This window comes from Falco cherrug, chromosome 5, assembly GCF_023634085.1.
Source record: "Falco cherrug isolate bFalChe1 chromosome 5, bFalChe1.pri, whole genome shotgun sequence".
Taxonomy (NCBI): domain Eukaryota; kingdom Metazoa; phylum Chordata; class Aves; order Falconiformes; family Falconidae; genus Falco; species Falco cherrug.
In genome coordinates this window covers 24,049,324-24,070,337 of record NC_073701.1, presented here as the reverse complement: position 1 = coordinate 24,070,337, position 21,014 = coordinate 24,049,324, and the positions used below count along the sequence as shown (strand labels likewise).

Below are 21,014 nucleotides of genomic sequence, written 5' to 3'. Positions count from 1 at the left end.
TTATTGTCTAGTTTGGGTCTTTCCACGCTGTGTGTGAAGCTTGAAAGAGTCGCTGTCACTTTCTTCCTTCCCAACGCTTACAGGCAGCACTTTGTAGGTAAAAGATTTCTGCTGGTGCAGAAACCAAACTGATACCTAAAGGCTTGTTTACCTGTGTTGAACTGATGCTTGCTGTGTGCCTTCTCGAGCAAAAGCCAGTGGGTGGGGGACTTTGCGTGACTAAACATCAGTTCTGCTGTGTGGCATCCTCGTGAATTACAGACATCAAATCAGGTATGTGCCTAGTCTTGATGTAAGATTTCAATACTGTCTTGTGCTTGTAAGCATCGCAGCAGACACAGTTGTCTATGGATTGTGCTGCCTCTTAGTTTCAGTGCTAATCTTGAGGGGAAATTTCTTTTTTCCAAAGTCTAGACTTTTATTCAATGCCCAATGGAGTTGCCAGTTGTAGTATGGGGCTGGATAGTGGTGTGGGAGAAGGAGATCCTGTTAGGTGTGTCTTGTGCCACCGCTTCATGAAGCTGCTTGTCATAAGAACTCCCGTGACATACAGTTTTTTCTGAACTTGCAGAGAACAAAGAGTCTGAGACAACATGTATCCCATCCCATGTCTGCTTGTTTTTTGACCTCTGCCATATTTTAAAACTAACTTGATGAAGTGGGATTGATGTTACTGCCGAGTTTCATCTGTTTTGGAAAGCTTAGCTGGATCTGTGGTGTTAAGTGAGAGCATTAAGCTGCAAGGTGGACTTGGGGATGGCTAGCCTTTGTCTGGTCTCTTTCTCCATCCTCCAAGCCTCCATCCGAACCTAGGCTAGCTGTAGTTTCAAGTTACCTATTTTTGCATGTTTAGAGACACTAATTGTCGGTGGCTCAGTTTTCCAGTTCCTGGTCTTGCAGATTTTAGGGCAGACCATGTGTACTGTCCCCTTCCTTGCTCCGAGGTTTAAAAGGGCTTTCTCTTAGGGCTGCAGGTTGAGTGCCAGGGGCTAACAGGCAGGCAAGGTAAAGGAACAAGCTGGCTAAGGAGTCAAACTGGGTGGAGTGTGGTGAAAGGAGCAGTAACTGTGATTTATGGACAGTATTGGAAAGGTAAAGGTGAAGTGCTGGGAGGTGAGAGTTTGCAAGGAGAAAAATAGGCAAGAGGGATTGAGGGTGGGAGAACAAGAGCTGGGGGGAAGAGGGTGGGTGCTGGAGACCTTGGTGGCTGTGGCTGAATTTTTAGGTGAGTTGAGGTGGGGAAGAACTATTGAATTCCTGGTGTAGAGGAAAATGCCTCCTAGCTTGTACCCATGTAAGGGATTGATTGTAGTCTCCTGGTATGCAGGCTTAAGAGCTGGTAGGGGTGGGAAGGGAGTGGGTTTTGGCTGGGGAGGGAGTGGGGCCTTCTGCTCCTTCATTGCTGTTCCCTGGCTGTCAGCAAACATCTGTGAGCTGCCTGGGCAAGATATGCCTAATCCTCCTCTTGTGTTGGCTCCCACTGAGTCTGGGCATCTACGGCTGTGCTATTTATCAGTTACTTGATTCAAGATACATGTTTTGCAGTGACTTCTAAGAGAGCCAGTTCCAGTAAATGACCTGTGACAGCTTGAGGTCTCAGGATACATATTTTTTTTTATATGCAAAGCAAACTCAAGGGGCGTGGAGAACATCAGCATCAGATTACACACTTATTACACTAAAAGAAACTTGCTGCTTTAAATATAAATTGCATTTATTCTGTTTTCAGAAAGCAGAGTGGTACTTGAAGTTGTTTAGGCAGGCTAAAATTGTACGTCCTACCATTTCTGCTTGTCGTTGTGGCCATGCTTTGTCCTCTCCCGAGAATTACTTGCTCCATTCACTGCAAAGGGTGAACGTACCCTGAGTGTGGATTAAAGTGCTGCAGTGAAGGTGAACATCTAATGCCAGACATTAACTGGAAATAAATGAAGCATATGATTAGGGTGAAGGAGCTGAATTTGGGTTAGTTGAAGCTATTACAGGCTTCCCTGTAAAACTGAGTTCTGTTTTCCCTTTCTTTTCATTGCCTTCTGTGTGGTATCAAGCGATTTGTTTGAACCAAACTCTCCTGTTGGTCAGTGCTTCTGTATTTGTCTGGAGTGCCCAAGCTGAAATACTCCAGGCTGATTTCCAGGAGTGCTGGGCACTGATGTCCTCCAAATGAAGTTCCCTAAAAAGATCCGCTCTGTGGAGAGGATTCCTAGGTCTGTATTGCTCTCTATGAAGAAGGAGCACCAGCTTTGAACTCACAGCAGCATCAAGTGCCTCACACCTGATCAGCTATTTTAACAATAAGCAATGTAGGAAAAGCGCATGAGGGAGTCCCCTGCCCAGCCTCACCTGGGCGGTGCTGCAGTTCAGCTGCTGCAAGAGCACCACAGTGTGACCCGTCCGTTGTTCACCATCTTGCTCACAGTCAGGAAGGTGGGCTGCTTGGGGGAGGGGTGGCGGGATGCGAGCCTAGCCCTCCTCTGTGTGTGCAAGGGCATGGTTTGCCAGCTCAGTATTACTTCTGGCATTTCCAGGAACTTTGCCTTTGCCCTTCTCTCCTCTAGTAAAATTCATGTTTGAACAACGGAGCTATTACTGTTCCTGAGCTGGGAAATGTTTGCACTAGAGATTCACGATCCTGCTTATTAGCAGCTTCATCTCTGTAGTGGTAAAACTGGGCACAGAGGCTCTTCGCAGTTGGCATAAAAACTGAGCTGGTCTAGTTGTAAATGAGATGGGAAAACCATGGGCCTGGCTGGGTTCCCAGAACAACAATGCGTTTCCCTGACAGAGGCAACTGATACCCAAGCCAGCTCCAGCAGCTATCTTTTGTTTTTATCTCTAACCGCACTGAACCTGTGCATACGGTTTGCAGTCTGCCTTAGTGTTGGATCAGTGTGCTACCAACGTTGCAACATGTGTGCATCCCTGTGCAACCTGGGCGCTGCTCCTCAGAATGCCAGCAGGAAGGACAGTGGTGCCTGACATCCCTGTTGAGCTCTGCCAAGGCAGAGACAGGGCTGGGTGCACTGGGCTGCTGCTGGCAGGGGCCTGCCCGGGGACAGGCAGCGTGCCGGGGCTGCCAAAAGTTGAGGTGGCGGCGGCAGCAGCAGCAGCAAGCAAAGCAGGAAGACCTGATGGAATTTCCTGCAGGGCCCACGAGGTATTTACTGAAGAATCATGCCTGGTGGCGTTCAAGCGGTGATACTACGGTTTGCATCACGCACTGATGACGAGCTGCATTGCTGTGGCTGATGTCATGGCAGGTAGCAACAGTAGTGTTTGCTGGCCGAGTGACAGAAGGTGTACAGGCTCCTTTCAAGTGCAGGCAGAGGCGGCCTAAGGGAACCTGCAGCTGGGGCAGGGCAGAGGCCTGGGGAACTGTCTGCGCCAAGGGATGGGGGAGCTCCCGAGTGTCTGGGGGGGATGGGAGCAGCAACAGTCTCCAGCGAGGGTCCAGCTGATGATGGAGTCATTCGGCACATGGGAGTCTGCCCCTTCCGCAGTGTTTTTGAAGAATTGCTTTGTGCAAAAGTGCATGCTGCGTTCGGCTGCCCTCGGCCCCCCTGCAAGCGGAGGCCTGTGAGCGCCCAGCGTTTCTGTGCTAAAGTACCATTGGGCTTTATCAGCAGAAAAAGCATCCTGGGAAATACTCCCAAGGAGCTCGAGTATGAGCGGTATGCATGAAACCAAGCAATGGTACTGGTCCTTCGCTGTGGCAGAGAAGAGCACACACACACCTTCCCCCTTAACCCACTTGGAGCATGTGGCTGTTTGCTGTGACCACTGCCATCCCCAGCCCAGGATGTGCCAGGCTTGTGCTAAATATAAGCCAATTCAGGCCAGCCTGCTGAAAAGCTGCTGCTTTTGTGCCTGCTCCCAGCTGCAAACATCTGCCGTAAATCCAGGGCTGATTTTCCTACTGTTTTGTAGGATGAACTAATTCCTGTCTGGCCATACTTGAAGGTCTAGTCATCCAGTCATCTGTCTGCTCTGTCCCAAGGCGTGAGTCAAGGGAGGGCACGTGTACATGGTGTTGTGCAAGGTGCGTGTCGCTGCCCACAGCTCAGACTCCCTCTGTGCCCACCGCAGCATTCAGGAGGCACCCAGGGTTACCTCAGCCTGCAGTGGGGTGTTTCTGATGCCTGTAAGGAGGGTAACAGAGAAGTTTCAGGTCTCTTCCCAACTCCCTCTCCACCTGCCTGGGAGGAAATTGGCTGCAGATTTAGGGCTTGTGAAGCTCCTGATTTACGTGGCAGCCCGATGTGGCTGGGTGGGTCTGACAGACACTCATCACTGCAGAGCACCGCTGGGGACTTCCCTCCCGTCGTGTCTTGCCTTAATAGAATAAACCCTGATGCCTGCAGTTTGCACATTTATGGGGGTGGATGGAATCTTGCAGGAGGTACAGCTGTGATTTATAGTGCCGTATCAGGACGGCAGCAGGATGCTGCTCAGTGGGAAGTGAGAGATGGCTCCTCTCACAGCTGTTCTGCTGCTGGTCACATCCTCTGGCTTCATCTCTGTTTGCTTTTGCTGACCTATTTTTGTCTGCTGTGCCCAGCACATGGCTGAAAAAGTTGGGAGCTAGAGCAGTAGCTCTTCCTGGAGATTTTTCTCTTACTGTAGGGCCGTGAGCCACTGTCTGCCAGGTAAGAAGAGCATGTGGTGGAATTTGCTTAACCCCATGCTGGAGATCAGAAATGGGTAGATGTGCTTGGGTTCTGCTTTGCTGGCAAGGAACAACCAAGCCATTTGCCTTCCAAGGCTAAAAGCGTACCTAGGTGCAGCTCACCCCACTGTGGATCAACAGCACCATAGGAAGAAAAGGGCTGTGTTCGCCTCGCAACGGCTAAGACAAACCCCTCATGGACAGAAGCAGGAGCTTCTGTAGCAAAACCAGGTGCTGCAGCATGCATGTGCTGGCTCCCCTGGGGAGCGCTGGCATGGGCCTCCTGCGAGCTGCTCCAGGGCAGCTGGGGGGGTGGGCAGGGAAGCTCCCCTCTTCCTCACCCCTTGCAGTGAGCCTGGGAATGGGCCTATAAATCACACTCCGGAGGGGTGCCTGGTACTGTCCAGGTGGTGCTGCTGTAGCTTTCCAGGGACCCTGGGGTCTTCTCCATCCTCCCCTACAGGACCTGGATGAGGAGGGATGCTTAGGACATTCCTATCAAGCATTGGGTACAAGTGTGGGGGCATCGTGGGAGCAGGTGGCCCAGCGAGGGGGCACAAGGAGATGTCTCCCCCCACAGCCCTGCAGCCAGAGGCTGAGGAGCTGTCCCCCAGGATTGGGGTGCCCCCAGCTCAGGTGGTGGGGGCCTGTGGGGTCATGCCTTACCCTTGCCCCCTCACAGAGGCCACTCTCCTCTGGAGACACACCAGAGCATCTCTTGACTATTAGCTGCTGTCTGGTTTCACACCCCAATCCCCAGCTCAAGCCCTGCAGCGGTGGGGTGGGGTGGGGGAGCTGTTTGCTGCAGGGGCATTTGGGGGGCAGCTGGTGAGCGCTGGAGGAGGCGGCACGTGCTGGCGGGTTGGGTTGCGATCTGTAGGACTCAGCCACACAGGCAGAGGTGAGTGCTTGGCACCCGTTGCCAGCCCAGCTGAACCAGCCAGCCGTGCCCACAGCCCAGCTCTCGCTGCCTGACAGGTGCCCGAGGAGCCCCAGCATGGAGGCACCAGCTCTTTTTGCTTTAGCCGGGTGCACCTCGGTGCCAGCTGCATGAAGCCGCTCACGGCAGCGGCTTGACACTTGGTGTGCAATGGTGTGAGTGGCTCTGCGGCCTGGTCCCCAGTGTGCACTCAGGTTTTAAGTCGGGGCAAACCTTCACCCTTAAACCAAAAAATAAGATATAATCCAGTTCTCAGCCCTATCCTATTCCCCCCAGTTACAACCTATGTGCAAATTTGCTGAGTTAATTAAGCCAGGTGTAATTCACATCTTCCCTGTCTCAGTGCAGGTCTCTTTACAGGACTATGTTTATTGCAGATTAATACACCTGAAATCAAATATGGATCGCATGTAGCAGGGCAATGTGTTTTTGCGTATTTTATTTTTTAAGCTGACTGGAGATGGGACTGCTAATCCTTTCTGACAGGGAGGTCACCCTTCAGAGTGGTGCCCCAGGAGGGCAGGCACCAAGGGCAAGCACGCAGAATGGGGGGAGCTGTGCCAGCCAACAGGGGATGCCCTGAGCTGGTGGCTCCTCAGTCTGTGAGCAGCTTTTGATTCCTCAGCCTTGACAGCAGCCCCTTTTCCCTCTGCACTGCCTTCATCTTCCTCGGCTGCTTCTGGCTCTGATAAGGTCACTGCATCTGAAGCCTGGAAACCATCTCCATCTCCGTATGTACTTCAGTACTGCAGTTGTTCCTCTCCTCTTTGCCCAAACACCGCCTCCAGCGAGGCAAAATCAGCCACGGCAGGAGCTGTAATGCCCTGAAAGGTCCCTACCAGGACCTGGTTGTGACCAGTACTGTCCCCTCAGCATCTGGTGACACTAGTGGCAAGAAGCAGCATACTGACCCTAGCACACCAGGGCTGCGTTTGTGGGCTCCTGCTCGTGTGGGGAAGGGGACAGCCCTGGTGCGAGGGTAAAGCCCTTTCCCATACAACTGCCCTTTTCAGCAGCTGCATGTGGGTCTAACGCTGGCAGCGGTGGCTGCAGGAGCGGCTGGCTTGGTGGGCTCAGTAAGGAGCCCTGCAGCTGTGCACAGCCAGCACATGGAGGGCAGCGAGCAAGGAGGGTGTGGGCACTTGTCCTGCAGGAGGTGGCAGCTTGGTATGACGAGTCACACCGCTCTCAGGGGGCCTGGAGCAGTGCAAGAGGCTCGCAAAGTGGCCCACTTGCAGAGGAGGCCAGGGCAAGGTTCTGCCCTGCTGGGCTGCTAGCCTGCGCCCCCGGTGCAGCCGCGGTGTACCCACAGGTGGCTGCAGATGGGGATGGTGCAGAGCTCAAGGTGAGACCCGGTTGCTGTCTGTAGCTGCTGGCTGTGGCATCCCCATTCCTGGCATGTACCCTGCCGGCGTCGGGACCCCCACCCTGCTTCAGAGGTGACAGAGCTGTGGGGTGCAGCTGGCTGCTTCACGGTGTTTGTGCTGTGTGGCCAGAGGCTCTTCTTCCCATGGCAGCACAGCAACCAGGAGCTCTTCTTGGCACCCCCGTTTTGTGGGGGGAGGGCCAGGCCACTGCAGCTTCGTTTGCAGTCCCTCCACCAGCACCCTGTCCCTGTGTGTTTGGCAGAGAGAGGGTTTTCTGGGATGTAACGTAGTGCTGCGCTTTGTACCAAACATGACATGCTGAAGCTGAAGTATCTATTTAGAATATACCATATATTTGTTTTTAACGAGAGGTATGGAGCAGTTAATACAAAAAAAAAAAAAAGGGGGGGGGGGGGAAATCAATGCTCCCCACCTGGGGTCCATAAAGCGCTGTGAGAAACAGCCCGTGCCCACCAGCTGGAGATGCCAGGCTCAGGGCTGCTTGCCCTGGGACAGCCAAGGGCAGCTTCAATGAGCACGGCGGTGCTGCTCGGGGGGGGAAAGTGCCCGTTTCGTAACCACTTCTGCAGTGAAATGAGCAGGCAGTTGGAAATGTACCTCCTCTTTTGGTGGGTCATACGTAACTCCTTCCCCGAGGTAAGTTCACATCTAGACAGGAATCTGGATGCCGTGCTAGCGGTGGGTCTCCTCAGCAGAGCTGCTGTAGCTGCAGCTAACTAGTCACGCTGTGCTACCTCCCGTTGTTGTCCAGTTAGGTGTTCAGTTACTGCGGTTCAGGTCAGGTGCCGTGTCCTGCCCCTGGGGTCCTGGGCAAGGACCACCCCCAAGACCAGGAGATGCTGCCTCCCTGCTGGGAACCACTAACGGCCCTGTTCTGGCACGGCTGTGCCTGGGCTGCTCCAGACCTGGGTGCTCAAAATGCTGGCGGCTCCCACCAAGGGACAGGCAGACGGTGTACCCTGCCCCCCACCCCCCACCCCGCTTTCCTGAGGTGCTTTCTGCCTCCGGGGCTCCAAAGTGGCTCCACAGGAGGCAGGCTGACGGTGAAATGCCACCCATGCCAATGACCTTGGCTGTCCTGGCTGTGAGCCGGTGGCTGGGAGGAGCAGCTCGGTAGGCGCGCGCCAGGGTCCCGCATGGGCCTCTTGGCGCGGGCTTTCAAGGATCGGCACCACGCTGGACCCTGTGGTGAAGGATGCAGGATGCACTGTGCCACGTCGGTAACACTCTGTCTCCCCAGGGAGCTGCAGTGGGCACCCCAGGATGGCCTGCGCCCCCACCTCCTCCCCTCCTGCCGCTCGGGCCAGCAGAAGCCCAGTCCTCCCGGTTCTCTGCCGCGTAAGGCGCTTTGCAGGCGGCGTCACCGCAGGAGCAGCACCAGGGGCAGAAGGAGCAGCATCGGTGAGACAGACAGCTCGGCAGTGCCACCGCAGTCCTGGGCATTTTCCTGGGAGATGGGAGAGAAGGCATCAGCTTGCTTACCCCCAGGGCGGCTGCCGGCAGAGGGAAGGGAGCCCACTGCTCGCCTTTGGAAGGGGGAGCAATGCCTGTGGCCAGAAGGAAGGGTCACCAGGTGCAAAGGAAGGGACTGGTTTGATGCCTGCAGGCCACGGTGGTCACCTGCAAGCTAGGAAGCCACTTGTGTCCTTGGCTTTCACCGTGCCCTGCCCCACACCCTGAGCCCCATCCCTCAGCCTCAGAGACCGCAGCAGGATCAGCTCCTGCCAGCAGGTCCCCCTTGCAGCTCCTTCCAGAGGCTGCTGCCCCTGAGCAGGTTGCCATGCCTGCTCCTGGCGCCGCGGGGCAGGGACAGGCAGCTGGGCTGTCCTGCACACTGCGAAGGTGCCCAGACCGAACCCCTGCCAGCCTGGCCGGGCGGGATAGCTGCCCGGCTGCACCAAGCCCGGGTTGCAAGGGCTAGTTACAGGGATCAGGGCTCTTCCAGCGGGTGAACCCCCAAAGAAACCCAGCAACCCTGTGATGTCTGAGCTCAAGTCCTTCCCAGGTGTCACTAGCGTGACCGTCCTCCTGCTAGGAAGCCCCTTAGGGAGTCAGGCGGCTGTGTCTAGGTCCAGCCAGCAGCATGGGCACGTGGTACACGCAGCCGGGGTGCAAGAGGAGGTGTGTGCATGGCCACAGGCGTGCCCGTGGTGGACCCAGCCGCGTGCTCTCCCTCCCTCCCGCGCTGCCCCAGGGTACCTCAGGGTGAAATGCGTGGCACGCGTCCGGCCGCCGCCTCAGCTTCTGGGACCGCATCCGTTCACACTTCACTGAAGCGTTATGTGCGAGGCTGTTAAGGACACAGGCAGCAGCAGCAGGGAGGGGAGACGAGCGCTGCACAGACCCACAGGGTTTGCTGCAAGTTGTCTAGGTGTAACTGCAGAGCCTCAGAGACAGAGCAGGGAGGATGAGGGAAGGGCAGGTCACCCTGCATGGGCTGGAGACGTCTCCTAGCACTAAAAGACAGCAAGGAACAACAGGCAGCTCAAAGCGGCGAAAATGCCAGGGCAGGGCTCAGCTTCACAGTGACAAGCTGCACCACATCACTGCCCTTATGAGGAGCAAGGGATGAGGACCCAGCAGGGATGAGTTACGGAAGCACCTGGGAGCAGTGCTGGGGAGCCAGCCCAGCTGCACCCACCCCACCGCTGACCCTTTCCTCTGGCCTGTCCCACCCTCACCCTGTACAGCACATCTGACAGCCAGGCAGTGGAGGCTGGCTTCCTCTTGTGGGGCTGGAAGGCAGAACTGTTACCTCCTCTCCACTGCACTGCAACCCCACCTGCTCCATGTCTCTCCCCGCCTGTCCCACAGTGCCCACCATGCCTGTGGCAATTGCCACAGGAGCACATTTTACACCCTAGCAAACACAGAGATGAAAGGGCCTGTGGAGCTGTGTGTCTCTGCTGTGTGTGGAAGGATATATTTGACCTCTTTTGCATCCAGCAGGACAGGTGGGAAGATGCTGCAGTCGCAGACAGCATCTGTGACGAGGAGCAGCAGGTTACTGTTGGTGATCTGCTGTGCCACAAACATCCTGCAAGAAAAAAAGCAGGTGGGAGAAACCACATCTCTCTTGCTGCAGTGCCAGAGCAGCTGCCCTGGCATCACCCAGTCCACAGCATAGAAATCAACAAAACTTCGGAGATCATTGGAAACGTGATGTCAGCAGAAAGCAGGAGAGACACAGCAAGCAGCCATACGCACGGGGAGGTGGTGTTAGCACACCTCTTCGGCTGCAGGATGCTCCAAAGTGGCTCAGATTTACAACTCCACGCTAGGCACAAAAGCCAAAATCAAACCCAAAATGCAAGAACCCAACCAAAAATACCAACCAACAAACAAAACCCAGCACAAGTCTCTTCCGAATGGGGCAGGATGTCACAGCAGATGACACCTGAGAAGGCCTGGTTTCCATCCAGAGGTGTGCCAACGCCCATTCAACTTACATTTATGCATATGCTTATATAATCCAAGGATGTATGTACTACGTGGCCCTGCAAGGAGCAGAGTTTTGTTAAATTTCATGTTGCTGGAGTGGGACATAGAGGATCCCAGTAGCACTACACGTTACGTTGGTGTGATGGGACTGACCAGCTGGTGCTTGGTCTTGCCTACTGCCACGAAAAACACACAGCTTCACTTTGCAGCCACGATTTTGCCTGCCCCTTCCCTTCCTTGTTGGACAAGCAGACTACGGAAAAGGGCTGGTGACAAGAACCAGCACGTGCCTATGGGGATGTCTCTAGATGCAAGCGTTTACCCAAGGATGTGCACGTGAGGGCTTGCGGCAGCGCTGCTGCCCAGTTGCGCAGGCAGCAGACGGCTTGCATGGGCAGAGCAGGATGAGGGCAGGCACGTGCTTCGGCTGTGTGCAGGGCTTAGGGCATGAGTGTGCGTGCGTGTGTGCATGCACAGGCAGCTCAGACACGTCTCTGTGCTCACGAGGCTGCATGTGCCTGTGACTGTGGGTTTGCACACTGGCACGTGCACGTCTACGGCACCCCTGGGTGCGCACGGAGAGTGGCAGGGGGTGCGTGTCCAAGCGTACGCGTGCTGGTGTCACTGCAAGGTGCCGTACATGTCTGGGCATCTCACCAGCCTACGCCTCCCCCCGAGTCTGATGCCTCGCAGGCATTGCCTGCCCTCTGCCAGCACAGAGGCTGCAGCCACCCAGAGCCAGGCTGACCTGCCTGTGCTGCTGTGCTCCACTGCCTGCTGGCAGCTGTGCTGCTGCTGGGGACGGGGCGGCCGTACAGCCCTGGCAGGGAGCCTGCAGGCTGGCCTGGGGCCACTGGACACGGGGAAGGCCAGGGATGTTGGGCTTGGCATGGCTGCACTGGTGGCGAGGCTGCAACACTGCAGCCAGTATGTGGCTCTGTGCACTCTTGATCCTGCTAAGCGCTTCTCAGCCCAAGGAGAGGGCTTCTGGATTAGAAATACAGGTTTGTGAGGATGTGCCCGCTGCACCGACCAGTCTGGCTGCACTGGAGGACCATCCTGTCTCCTTGGTTTTTCACCACCTAGGCTGGCTGCCTTCTAGCCTCGGGATTTCTGTATTCACATTTTAGAGGTGTTGAATGTCACATGCTGCAGCTCAACCATTTCATTAGTATTCCTGGCCGACGACTGTTTTGGAAGCTCTGACAAGCTGATTTTAACCCATGCACAAATTCAGTAACCAGGATAAAAGTGCTCCGTGCACCGACCTGCAAGCCAACTTTTTGGCCAGGATGGAGCATGCAGCCTACCCTGGCTCCTCTGGGAACCACCTGGACTTGTGAAACATGACCAGGAGAGCCTGTACACCTGGGCCTGCCACTGGCTAACGCGCCACAGAGCATGTGTCTGTCCCAAACACCTGCATGAAAGATGCACAAAAGATACGCCTGGAATCCAGAGGCTGCAGCTACACCTGCAACTAGGAAGCAGCTGAGCAGGATGGTGCAGCTGCTGCTGCCTCCAGCAAGGAGGGGTCAGCTCCAGGCTGCGTTGGTGGCAGCAATCTGTGCAGCAACAGCTCAACACACCAGCAGGGCAGTTTGGGGGACTCTGGATTGGCCCAGAGCTTGTTGCACCTACACAACACCCTGTTGTCCCTAAATCTGCAATCTCTTCTGAAACAACATTTGGCAAGGCCTGGTTTTCCTCAAGTCATGTGGACTAGCGCAGGCTGTTTTCCTAACCTTTAAGTCTTTCCTGCAGTTGATCCAAGACTGAAGTCAGACTAGGTAGGATTGGTTTTGGTGGTGTTTTGTTTTTTTTTTTAAGAGGGATTCCAGTCAGATCTGTTTGGACGCCTCATGTTAGGAAAAGCTGGACCAGTGGAAATTCATCCTTCTGTCAGCTTTCCGCACGTGATTGCTGATGGTGCTACGCAACTGCTAAAAACTGCCTGTTTTCACAACGACTTTTCTGTTATTTTGGACTGTTCATTCTCTTAAAATGAAAATGGAAAATAAAAAAGTGGACCTGTGTTTTCATTTTTTTTTCAGTTTATCACTTCTTTTTTCCCCCTTCCCTACTTTTTTTTTTTTCTGTAGAAAAACAGAAAAGAGGGAAAATAAAAAAAAGGAAAAGGAAATCCAAAAGCATTGCAAAAAAAAAATTCTAAGCAGAAAACTTTTGCCAGAAATGTGAAAAAACAGAAAAAGCTTCTTTCTGAAATCTGTGGAATGGAAAGATCTATCTCTATCTCTATCTCTATCTCTATCTCATCTCTATCTCTATCTCTATCTCTATCTCTATCTCTATCTCTCTCTATCCCTATCTCTATCTCATCTTTATCTATATCTATAAATAAATACATTAAAAAAGTGCTCTTTCCCTTGTTCTACAGTCACCTCTGCTTATTAACAGATGGTTTTAATTTTTTTTTCTCTTTTATTGAGAAGTGATAGCTTGGTCACTTCACCTCCTCACTGCCCAGCGTGGCTGTTTAGCTCTGCTCTCTGGCCACAGCTGTGGATGCGGCAGTGGCCACACCATGAGCACAGTGGCAGGGGACTCGTCTCAGGTGCTGTCGTCACCGGTGGGCTCTGTGACAAGGCTTGCATGCCATCAGGACCTGGGGAGCCCCCCAAATGAAAGGGAAGCTGCAATTCTTACTTTTGGCAATCTCCACAGTCAATCAGCCCATTGGTCTCCTTGATGGCCGGCTCATACACGAAAACGGGGTACTCGGTGTCACAGGGCTGCAAGGTGTCATGCTTCTTGTGCCTGTGAGCTGCGATGGTAAGGAGAGAAGGTGAGGAATGAAGGGCAGAGGATCTTACCGGTGTGGTCTGCACAGATGGAAGCATTTAAGACTGGTGATGTAGGTTACAGAAGGAGCCCTGCATATGTGTGTGTCCCCCGACAGTGGCCAAGAGCAGGTGCCTACCAGGGAAGAAAGGGAAGGAGATGCTGCGGAAAGCAGCCAGACAGCAATTCCTGCTCCCACTAGGTGGTGTGGGAAAACCAACATATGTGAGAAATGAAATGCGCCCAGTATTCCCACTCGCCTTCCCCAAGCACGCCTGGATCCTGCCCTGCCGAAGCCACAGCCGTGGGGCCACAGCAGCCACAGCACCCCAGGGACCCCCATGGCCAGTTAGGCAGGGACATTTGGGCACCGGTACCCCTGAGTTCAAAGGACAGGGGTTGTCTACCAGAGCAGCAGCCTTAATAAAGTCCCTCCTACCTAACCCAGCCCTGGTTCATGCACTTTTTTAAATATTCAAAGCTGTGACTGAGCTGGTCCTTCATGCTGAGGGATCTGCCCCTGCGGGGATCCTGTGTGTCCATGGTGGGGTTCTCCATCAACCGCTGATCCTTCCTGAGCCCTCTGACGTTTCAGAGTGAGCCCACAGCAGGCAATCTGAGGGGCTGAGTATGTGTCACATCAAAAGAAAACACCGCCAGCTAACAGCTCTGGCCTGAGACCACAGGGAAGCAGACAACGGCTCTGGAGGACCAGCAGAGACCCAACTAACACAGAGCGCTGGCTCCTGGAGGGAGCCATCCCCTGCAGAGACAGGGAGCAGCTGCTCCATCACTCATCAGTTGCACTCTGTGGGAATCCCAAACTGATTTGGGGATGAGGGGGAGCTGAACCACTTTGCTGAGCCTCCCTTCAGAAGCAAGGGCATCCTTTCTAGGAGTTCAGCAAAGTCCGTCTTGCCTGAAACTACTGCCTTGGGCCCTTCTGGCAATTATTTTCTGCAGCTGGAGGTAGCAAAGCCAGCTCCTGCCTCTGTAGGACACAGGAGAATGTCGCTGCTGGAAATGTGAGGCTTTGTTGCTAGGGCAGAGGTGGTTGCGGCTCAGCTAACAACAAATATAAGAAATGGCTTTTACATCAGCTTTGGGTCTGAGCACAAAAGACTCACTCTGCAGCCCTGCACCCGCACAGCAGGCAGCCCTACCAGGGGAACGGGCAGGGAGAGAGTCCTTCTGATGCGGAGGATGACCCTTGCAGCAGTGGTGCTGAAGATTTATAGAAAAATGCAGCAACATGAGTTTTAATCAGTGAACGTATGGTAAGAAGGCACCAAGAGGGCATCCATGATTCTGATGGGTAATTTGTATCACTGGAAAACCCTCACCGAAAGGCATGGTATCCTCTCCCCCGACACGGCCTGAGCACACAGCACGAGGCAGGCACCACCCTGCAGAGCCTGCCATGCAAACAATGCAGATTACACGAGAGAGGAAAGCTGGATGATCTTCTCTGACTTTTCTCTCCACTATGGCAATCGAGTGACACAAGACATCCATTAAGAGCCAGGAACTGCAGCCCAAGCTTCCCTCTAATGCCTTCCTCAGGTGAATATGATGGGTACTCAAACGCTTCCCTGCGGTACAGAGTGCTTGGTAAGTTGCACCTTGTGCTTTTCTTCTGAACGTTCAAAAAACATCATTCGCAAAGCAGCCTCCTACTTCAATCCTTCCGGACTGTGGGACCCACCTTTTGGTATCACGGTTAGGTGCATTTTGCACAGATCCAAAGCACGCAGGGTTTGATTTCAGCATGATGCTTTGTTCTGTATTCACCCTGGATTCACACTAAATTAATCAGCTAAAGTCATGCTTTCAGGGTCTGGCAGAAACCCTGCTGCCAGCCAGGAGCTGCCTGGCTGTGCTCTGCCACCATTTGCCATCCCTCTGTGCAAACCCGACACTGCAGAAGTATGGAAAAGCCTCTCCCATTTTTACTAATGGAGAACACCCTGGGTTAGTACCTGTCACAGGGATGAACAGTCCTGAGGATATTCTGGACGAGCAGTAGAAGGCCCTGTTACTGAGGTGAATTTCAAAGGCTTAGACATTTCTGATGAAACACACAGAATGTTTTTTATGCTGTAAAGAGAGAAGCTGCAAATGCTTTCCAGCTCAGACTGGCTACTAACTGTATTCTGGCCACCGAAGTCCCTGATGGGCTAAAGGAATGTGAGGAACAGAGCGGGAACCCTTTCCCTCAGCCTTCATTCACTGTACTAGTGGCTGGGAAAACAGCTCCAAACTCTGAAACAGGTGGCTAGACTGTCATAGTCTGGGCCATGGACAGACCTTCTTAGGGACATGCTTGTGGCAAGACCATGCATTGGTCCCTCAGACACAAACCATCAGAGTCCCATTGGATCCCCCCTGGATTCACAGCACTGAGTGACCAGAGCTGTCACCACAGCTCAGCTGTTGGTGATGGACTGTGCTGGTTCTTGCTCAGAAGAATAGCTGTGATGACCACAAAGGTGACTTGATATAGTTGGGACACATCTGCTTGCAAGAATTTAGCGTGTTCCCCATGTCAGGAGTGGCAAAGGGTCCTGACATAGCAGAGACTTTATCCAGGTCCTCATTTTTCCCCTGTTCCCGGTAAAAAATTACGATCTTCACTAGCTCCAGCTTCCTGGTATAGTGTCATCAAAACAGACGGAGTAAAAGCAATATAAAAACCAGTGGTGTGAAAGACAGGGTACAGAGAGGGGGTGAATGAAACCATTGGCTAGGAAAATATGGGATGGAAGGAGATCTGAGGCCTCCCAGCCTCAGCCAGTGTTGAATCAGGGCTGTCATGCTGGACTTGGAGGGCTTGGAGAACTGAGCCTCAAGGGGAAAGTCAGCTAAAGAGATGGCATGATCCACACCTGGGACAAGCCTGACCTGCACGCAGGGGCCAGAGCTGTACCTCGGCTCCCAACACGGGACCAGAGAGGCAACGCCTGAGCCGCAGTGGCACTCGGAGGAGCAGCCGGTGCATCTGGAGGTGTGCAGTGGGAAGCACACCAGGTTTAGTCCCTTCAGGGGCACTTTTGCCACTGGCAATACGGGCTCAGTCACTCACAGAAGCCACGTTTCTGTCTGGGTCTCGCATGACCGCCTGCGACTTGACTTGCCCTGGGTTAACTTTATCCCGTGCACCAAGCTGTATTTTTAAACTCTGCTAAATTGGCACAAGTCCCCTCCACAGACCATCTTAAATCAGTTTTTGGCACAGGCTAAATGAAAAGAAGCCACTTTAAAATCTCCTAACTTCTGCACAGAGACAAGACCTATGACAGAGATTATGCTTAGGCCTACCGCCACTTAATTTGCTCGGAAGCAACGCAGCTGCAGCAGTATCGAGAAGTTCAGAGAAGCCCAGCAGCATGTACATCATCAGCAAAACGCTTGGGCTGAGCCTTTGCATGCACATGCTGGACATCAGAACATTATCAGCACTCTGAGTCTGGTGGTCAGGGATTAGTAAACAGCCAGAGGAGCTGATAACAAATTGCAAACTTTATAGCAAAGAGTGAGTTAATTCCAGGCTGTTGTTGCTACCATCTGCACTTCCAGAAAGACTTTGTCAGACATTTGGCAACTAATCCTCCTGAGTAGCAAAGGCAGCCGCCGCACCTTGTTATAAACTATACCACCCAGATTGTGAATTCTTTCTCACCAGCATAAATCATGCACCCAAGTCAGCGGATTTACTCTGGGACATGAGACAAAATCTGCCACTTAGTTACAAATACAAACCACAGAATTTAATCAATTATCTTGTAAAATATCCTCTGTGTATACTAGCATGCAGTGAAAAAGAAACTTCCGTGAGCTACGGAATTCTAGAAATAGTCCTTTCTAGGCTGCATGCCTTGGCTGGAGGTATTTTTGGCTTAATGAAAAGCTTTCAAACCTGTGGTGATGTCCATAAAAGCAGAAGCCCTTACAAACAGAAAGGAATGAGATGCTGAGAGCGGTAAAAAATCTGGGGAAGCAAACATGTCTTCCCATCGCTTCTGAAAACAGATTTGCATGATGCGTGCAGTCTGCATATATCATGCCCATATTCCAACAGCATGACTCGCCCTCCCAGAAAGCAAGAGAACTTGGGAAGCAGAAATAGGCTCAGCGCTGCAGAGCCAGAGGTGCACAGGTCAGGCAAGGGTGAGCATTAGCTCCCCGACCATTAATTCCTCTGCACATATCCCTGAATAAATGTGTGCTCAGTTTCCCTCTCGCAAAATGTCTCCTTCTCTTCATATTTTTTGCATACACCAGCCTTGGCATGCAGTCAAGAAAATGTTAACATCTCTGGCAAAAATCTACAGCCCTTTCTCAACAACACGTGCAATCCATTTCTTCCAGCCCCAACAGTATTCTTCCACTCCGCTCCACCCCCTACCCCCCACACCCCGCCACCATGGACACTAATTTTTTTCATCTGTAGACACCCTTTCTTTCTCTTCCTCTTCTTCATACAGTAAGACACATTCCAAATGTCTCTGTTTCTCTATCTCCGTCTCACACATACGTCTTGCTGGGCAGAGAGCAAATCGGCGAATACAGGCTAGATATGGAAGCAGGGAGATAGAGACACAGCCACAGTCTGGACTCTGTCTTGGAGGGATTTCTAACTTGCCTGTAGGAGCGGATTTATGAGCTAGAGCATACACTTATCAGCTGAACTGCTTGAAAGCAGTTCTGCATTATCCTGGGGCTGGGCTGGGATTCATCAGAGGGAGCTGAGCTGTGTAGTGTGGAAAAGAAGACTTAAGTTGCCTCTTAGTAACTGAAGTCTATGAGACCCGTATAGTTTTTCCTGCAAGAAAGCACGGGTTGGTCTTTGGTTTTGGCATAACAACAGGAAAGAATGGGACAGCTGGGAAGCAAAGTGAAGGACATGCCATGGTACATGGGCTATGGGCCCACCTACACTGTAGTTACGAGGGATGGTGGTGTTTGCGCCCACAGGTCTTGAAGCGGCTGGTGTGCCCCTTCTTTTATTGACATCTTGGTGACAGACCTTCAATCACCAGCTCAGCCAGCTAAACAAGCAAGCGTATCACTTGCTGCTTCGCAGTGCAGCGAAATAGAGCCAGGCACTGCTTTGTCCCTGCCGCACCTTTCTGCAAGCTCCCCATTGTCCAAAAGGTGGAAAAAAGTCTTTCCTAGCCTGCGATTTCTAGCTAAATCCTCCTCTTTTTGCTGTTAAGTGGTTCTACTTACAGTGATGGAAGACAGCCTTGGCTGGAGAAGTCGCACGACACACAGAGACACACAATGAAGATGGAACCACGTGAGAGTTGCACATGATGGCACCGCAATGAAGAGATGAATTTTCATACAGCAGTCACGGGGGTGATGTGGGAGAGAGATGAAGAAAGCACAAAAGGAAATGGTGATGAGCAGGGCCGCAGTGAGAACCCCCCTCCTTTTTCCTCACATCTCCTCAAGTGAAGGCTAAATCAAACTGCGGTCCCCCAGGAAGAGCCACGCTGCCTCCTGCACTGCCACAAGCACTGCCCTTGCTCATCTGACTCTTCCTCACCGATTTCTGCCTGGGGCACTCCCGTTATCCTGATGCGTGTTAAGCAGCAGCCAGGGCTGTGTAGAAGAAGATAGCTGCAACTTCTACTGCCATCTCTGGCAATCTTCTTTGGAGGCGGTGAGTGGGACCTAAACAGCATCCAGACATCGGGCTGGTTCTCTGACTAGAAGGAACTCTTGCTTTCTAAAAATGACTGTTTCCCCATTACACCAGGGGAGTTCAATGCAGAAGACTCAGCGCTGCAGCCAGCAGGGAAGGTACCACTGTCACCACTAAAAGCACCATTAGTGCTGAATAATTAGTCAGGATGGAATAATGGCACCTACATGGCTGTGCAGAGCACTCCTCACTTTCCCCTTTGGGTCAGCTCAGGGCCATGAACATCCCCCCTGCCAGCAGGGGCAGGGATGGGGCTGCAGAGACTCCCGGGACGTTTCCAGCAGGCAGCACTGCAGCTGCAGGGCAGGTCACTGGATTTCAACCCAGACATACCGCTCTGCTGCACTCAGCTGCTGTGCAATGCCACGTGCTATCATCTTCTCTCCTCTAGAGAGGGTCCGCTGGCCAAGTGTAGACCCTCAATGTGTTATGGAACCTTACAGGTTTCTGGCTAGCTTCCTGGGACCCCTGCTAGGCTCCGGAGAGCCTGCTGCTCCAGCCCTGCTCAGTCCTGTCTTGTAGGCCACCTTCAGGGAAGACTGGAAGTCATTCCAACTGAAGGGCTTTGCAGTTGATGCTCTTTCATCCCACTGCATGTAGGTTGGGAGTCCTTGGGTAGAAGAGCCTCCCTCACCCCAGCAGTTACCCTGAGGAAAGCAAGCAGTGTGCTCCAAGCTGCACACTCCTCACCCTGACCGCTCTAGTGCTGTGGCAGCCTGAAATGGGGGTGGAAATGGGGGGAGATGGGGTGGTGGTGGGACCTGGAAGCTGGCTTCCAGTGTTTGTGGAGGGAGAGGTGGCAGGGCAGACAGCAAACTCCTTGAACGAGGCCAGGCTCCCCCATACAGCTTCTTCTGCCACCAGTGGCTGTAACACGCACATGCTATGGGGCGGCTGGACTCTTGTGTACTCACCATCTGCCAGGTTGTCTGAGTGCCAGAAGCTACTCATGTTAAACTCCAAAAGGAAGCTGTCAAAAGAGCAAGAACAGAGGATGCTTTTTCAGCAGCCTGGAAGGATGCAGGTGTCAGGGAGATGGCCCCGTCGCCCAGCGAGTATCAGTTCTAAAATGTTTACTAGAAATTTGCTGGCAGTGGAAGTCTGAGGTTTCTTTTTTTTTTTTTAATTTTATTTTTTCCTCTCCACATGATAGAGTGTAGCTCTGTATCATGGGATCTGTACTGTGCAATATCTGAATGGGCTTTTTCCTGAAGTACGTACTGTGCGGGGGCCTTGCCAGTGAAGGAAGGAATGAGCACAGCAGCCCCTGAGGCTGGGAGGGGATTCAGTCACTGCGAGACCCACCTGAGGAGCAGGCACGGATGGCCATCAGGGAGCCCATACCCTGGCTACTCGGAGGTACCTGCACATCACATTGAATTATTCTGTACCAATACGCTCAAGCTCTAGGAGCTGGATCTTTTCTGCACCTTCCCTTTTGCACACCCAGCCAGCTGACCAGCGGAACTTTCACCCTGATTTGAGCTTGACCTCCGATTCCCCCCCACAGTTTGAGGTGAGCCCGAATCCAGGCTTGATTCAAGGCCTCCCCTCTCTCCTGCCTTGCCTGCCACTCAGCTCTGAGCTCCCTGGCTTCCTTCCTTCAACCTTCACCCCCTGCGAAACAACGGCGTGCGTTTGCTCATCACGGGCAAAGGAGACAGGCAAGAGGACTCGGCATCAAGGATCTGCATGAGGTCCCAGGAGACCCGAGTCCTATTTCTGACTCTGTCACTTTGTACTGAGTGACTTCAGGTAAATCCCAGACCCACTCCAGGCCTCTGCCTCTCAAAATGGGAATAGTAATAGCTTTCTGTCTCCCAGGAGCAAGGTGCTGAGCTGAATGTCAGAAGGCTGAGAGCAATGCCCTCCGCGGGGGGCTCCGCCTGCAGCATTCTCAGCTCTCGCCCCCATTGGTCTGAGCCTCCCAAACACCCCCATCTTTTGGTACTCACATGAGGAAATCACTTATCAGCCATTTCACTGCAGCTAGAAAGGCATAAATTGGCTGGAGAACAAAAGAAGAAATGAGAAATACCATAAGGATCTGGTCAGAGGGTTTATAAT

General features: G+C 53.0%; 1 protein-coding gene and 1 pseudogene across 1 annotated transcript in view; one reads left to right on the top strand and one right to left on the bottom strand.

The window, feature by feature from the left end:
* Positions 1–8,157: 8,157 nt before the first annotated feature.
* The window catches only part of CACNA2D4 (calcium voltage-gated channel auxiliary subunit alpha2delta 4), a 131,238-nt gene continuing 118,381 nt past the window's right edge, over positions 8,158–21,014 (bottom strand). Inside the window, exons 33-39 of the mRNA XM_027807649.2 lie at positions 20,903–20,955; positions 19,862–19,917; positions 18,467–18,487; positions 13,103–13,220; positions 9,919–10,031; positions 9,194–9,276; positions 8,158–8,441 (exon numbers count right to left, since the gene is read on the bottom strand). Of these exons, the coding sequence (XP_027663450.1) occupies positions 8,355–8,441; positions 9,194–9,276; positions 9,919–10,031; positions 13,103–13,220; positions 18,467–18,487; positions 19,862–19,917; positions 20,903–20,955 (531 nt within the window). The 3' untranslated portion in view covers positions 8,158–8,354. The remainder of the gene's footprint in view (positions 8,442–9,193; positions 9,277–9,918; positions 10,032–13,102; positions 13,221–18,466; positions 18,488–19,861; positions 19,918–20,902; positions 20,956–21,014) is intronic.
* On the top strand, positions 13,219–18,456 carry LOC114016295 (uncharacterized; annotated as a pseudogene).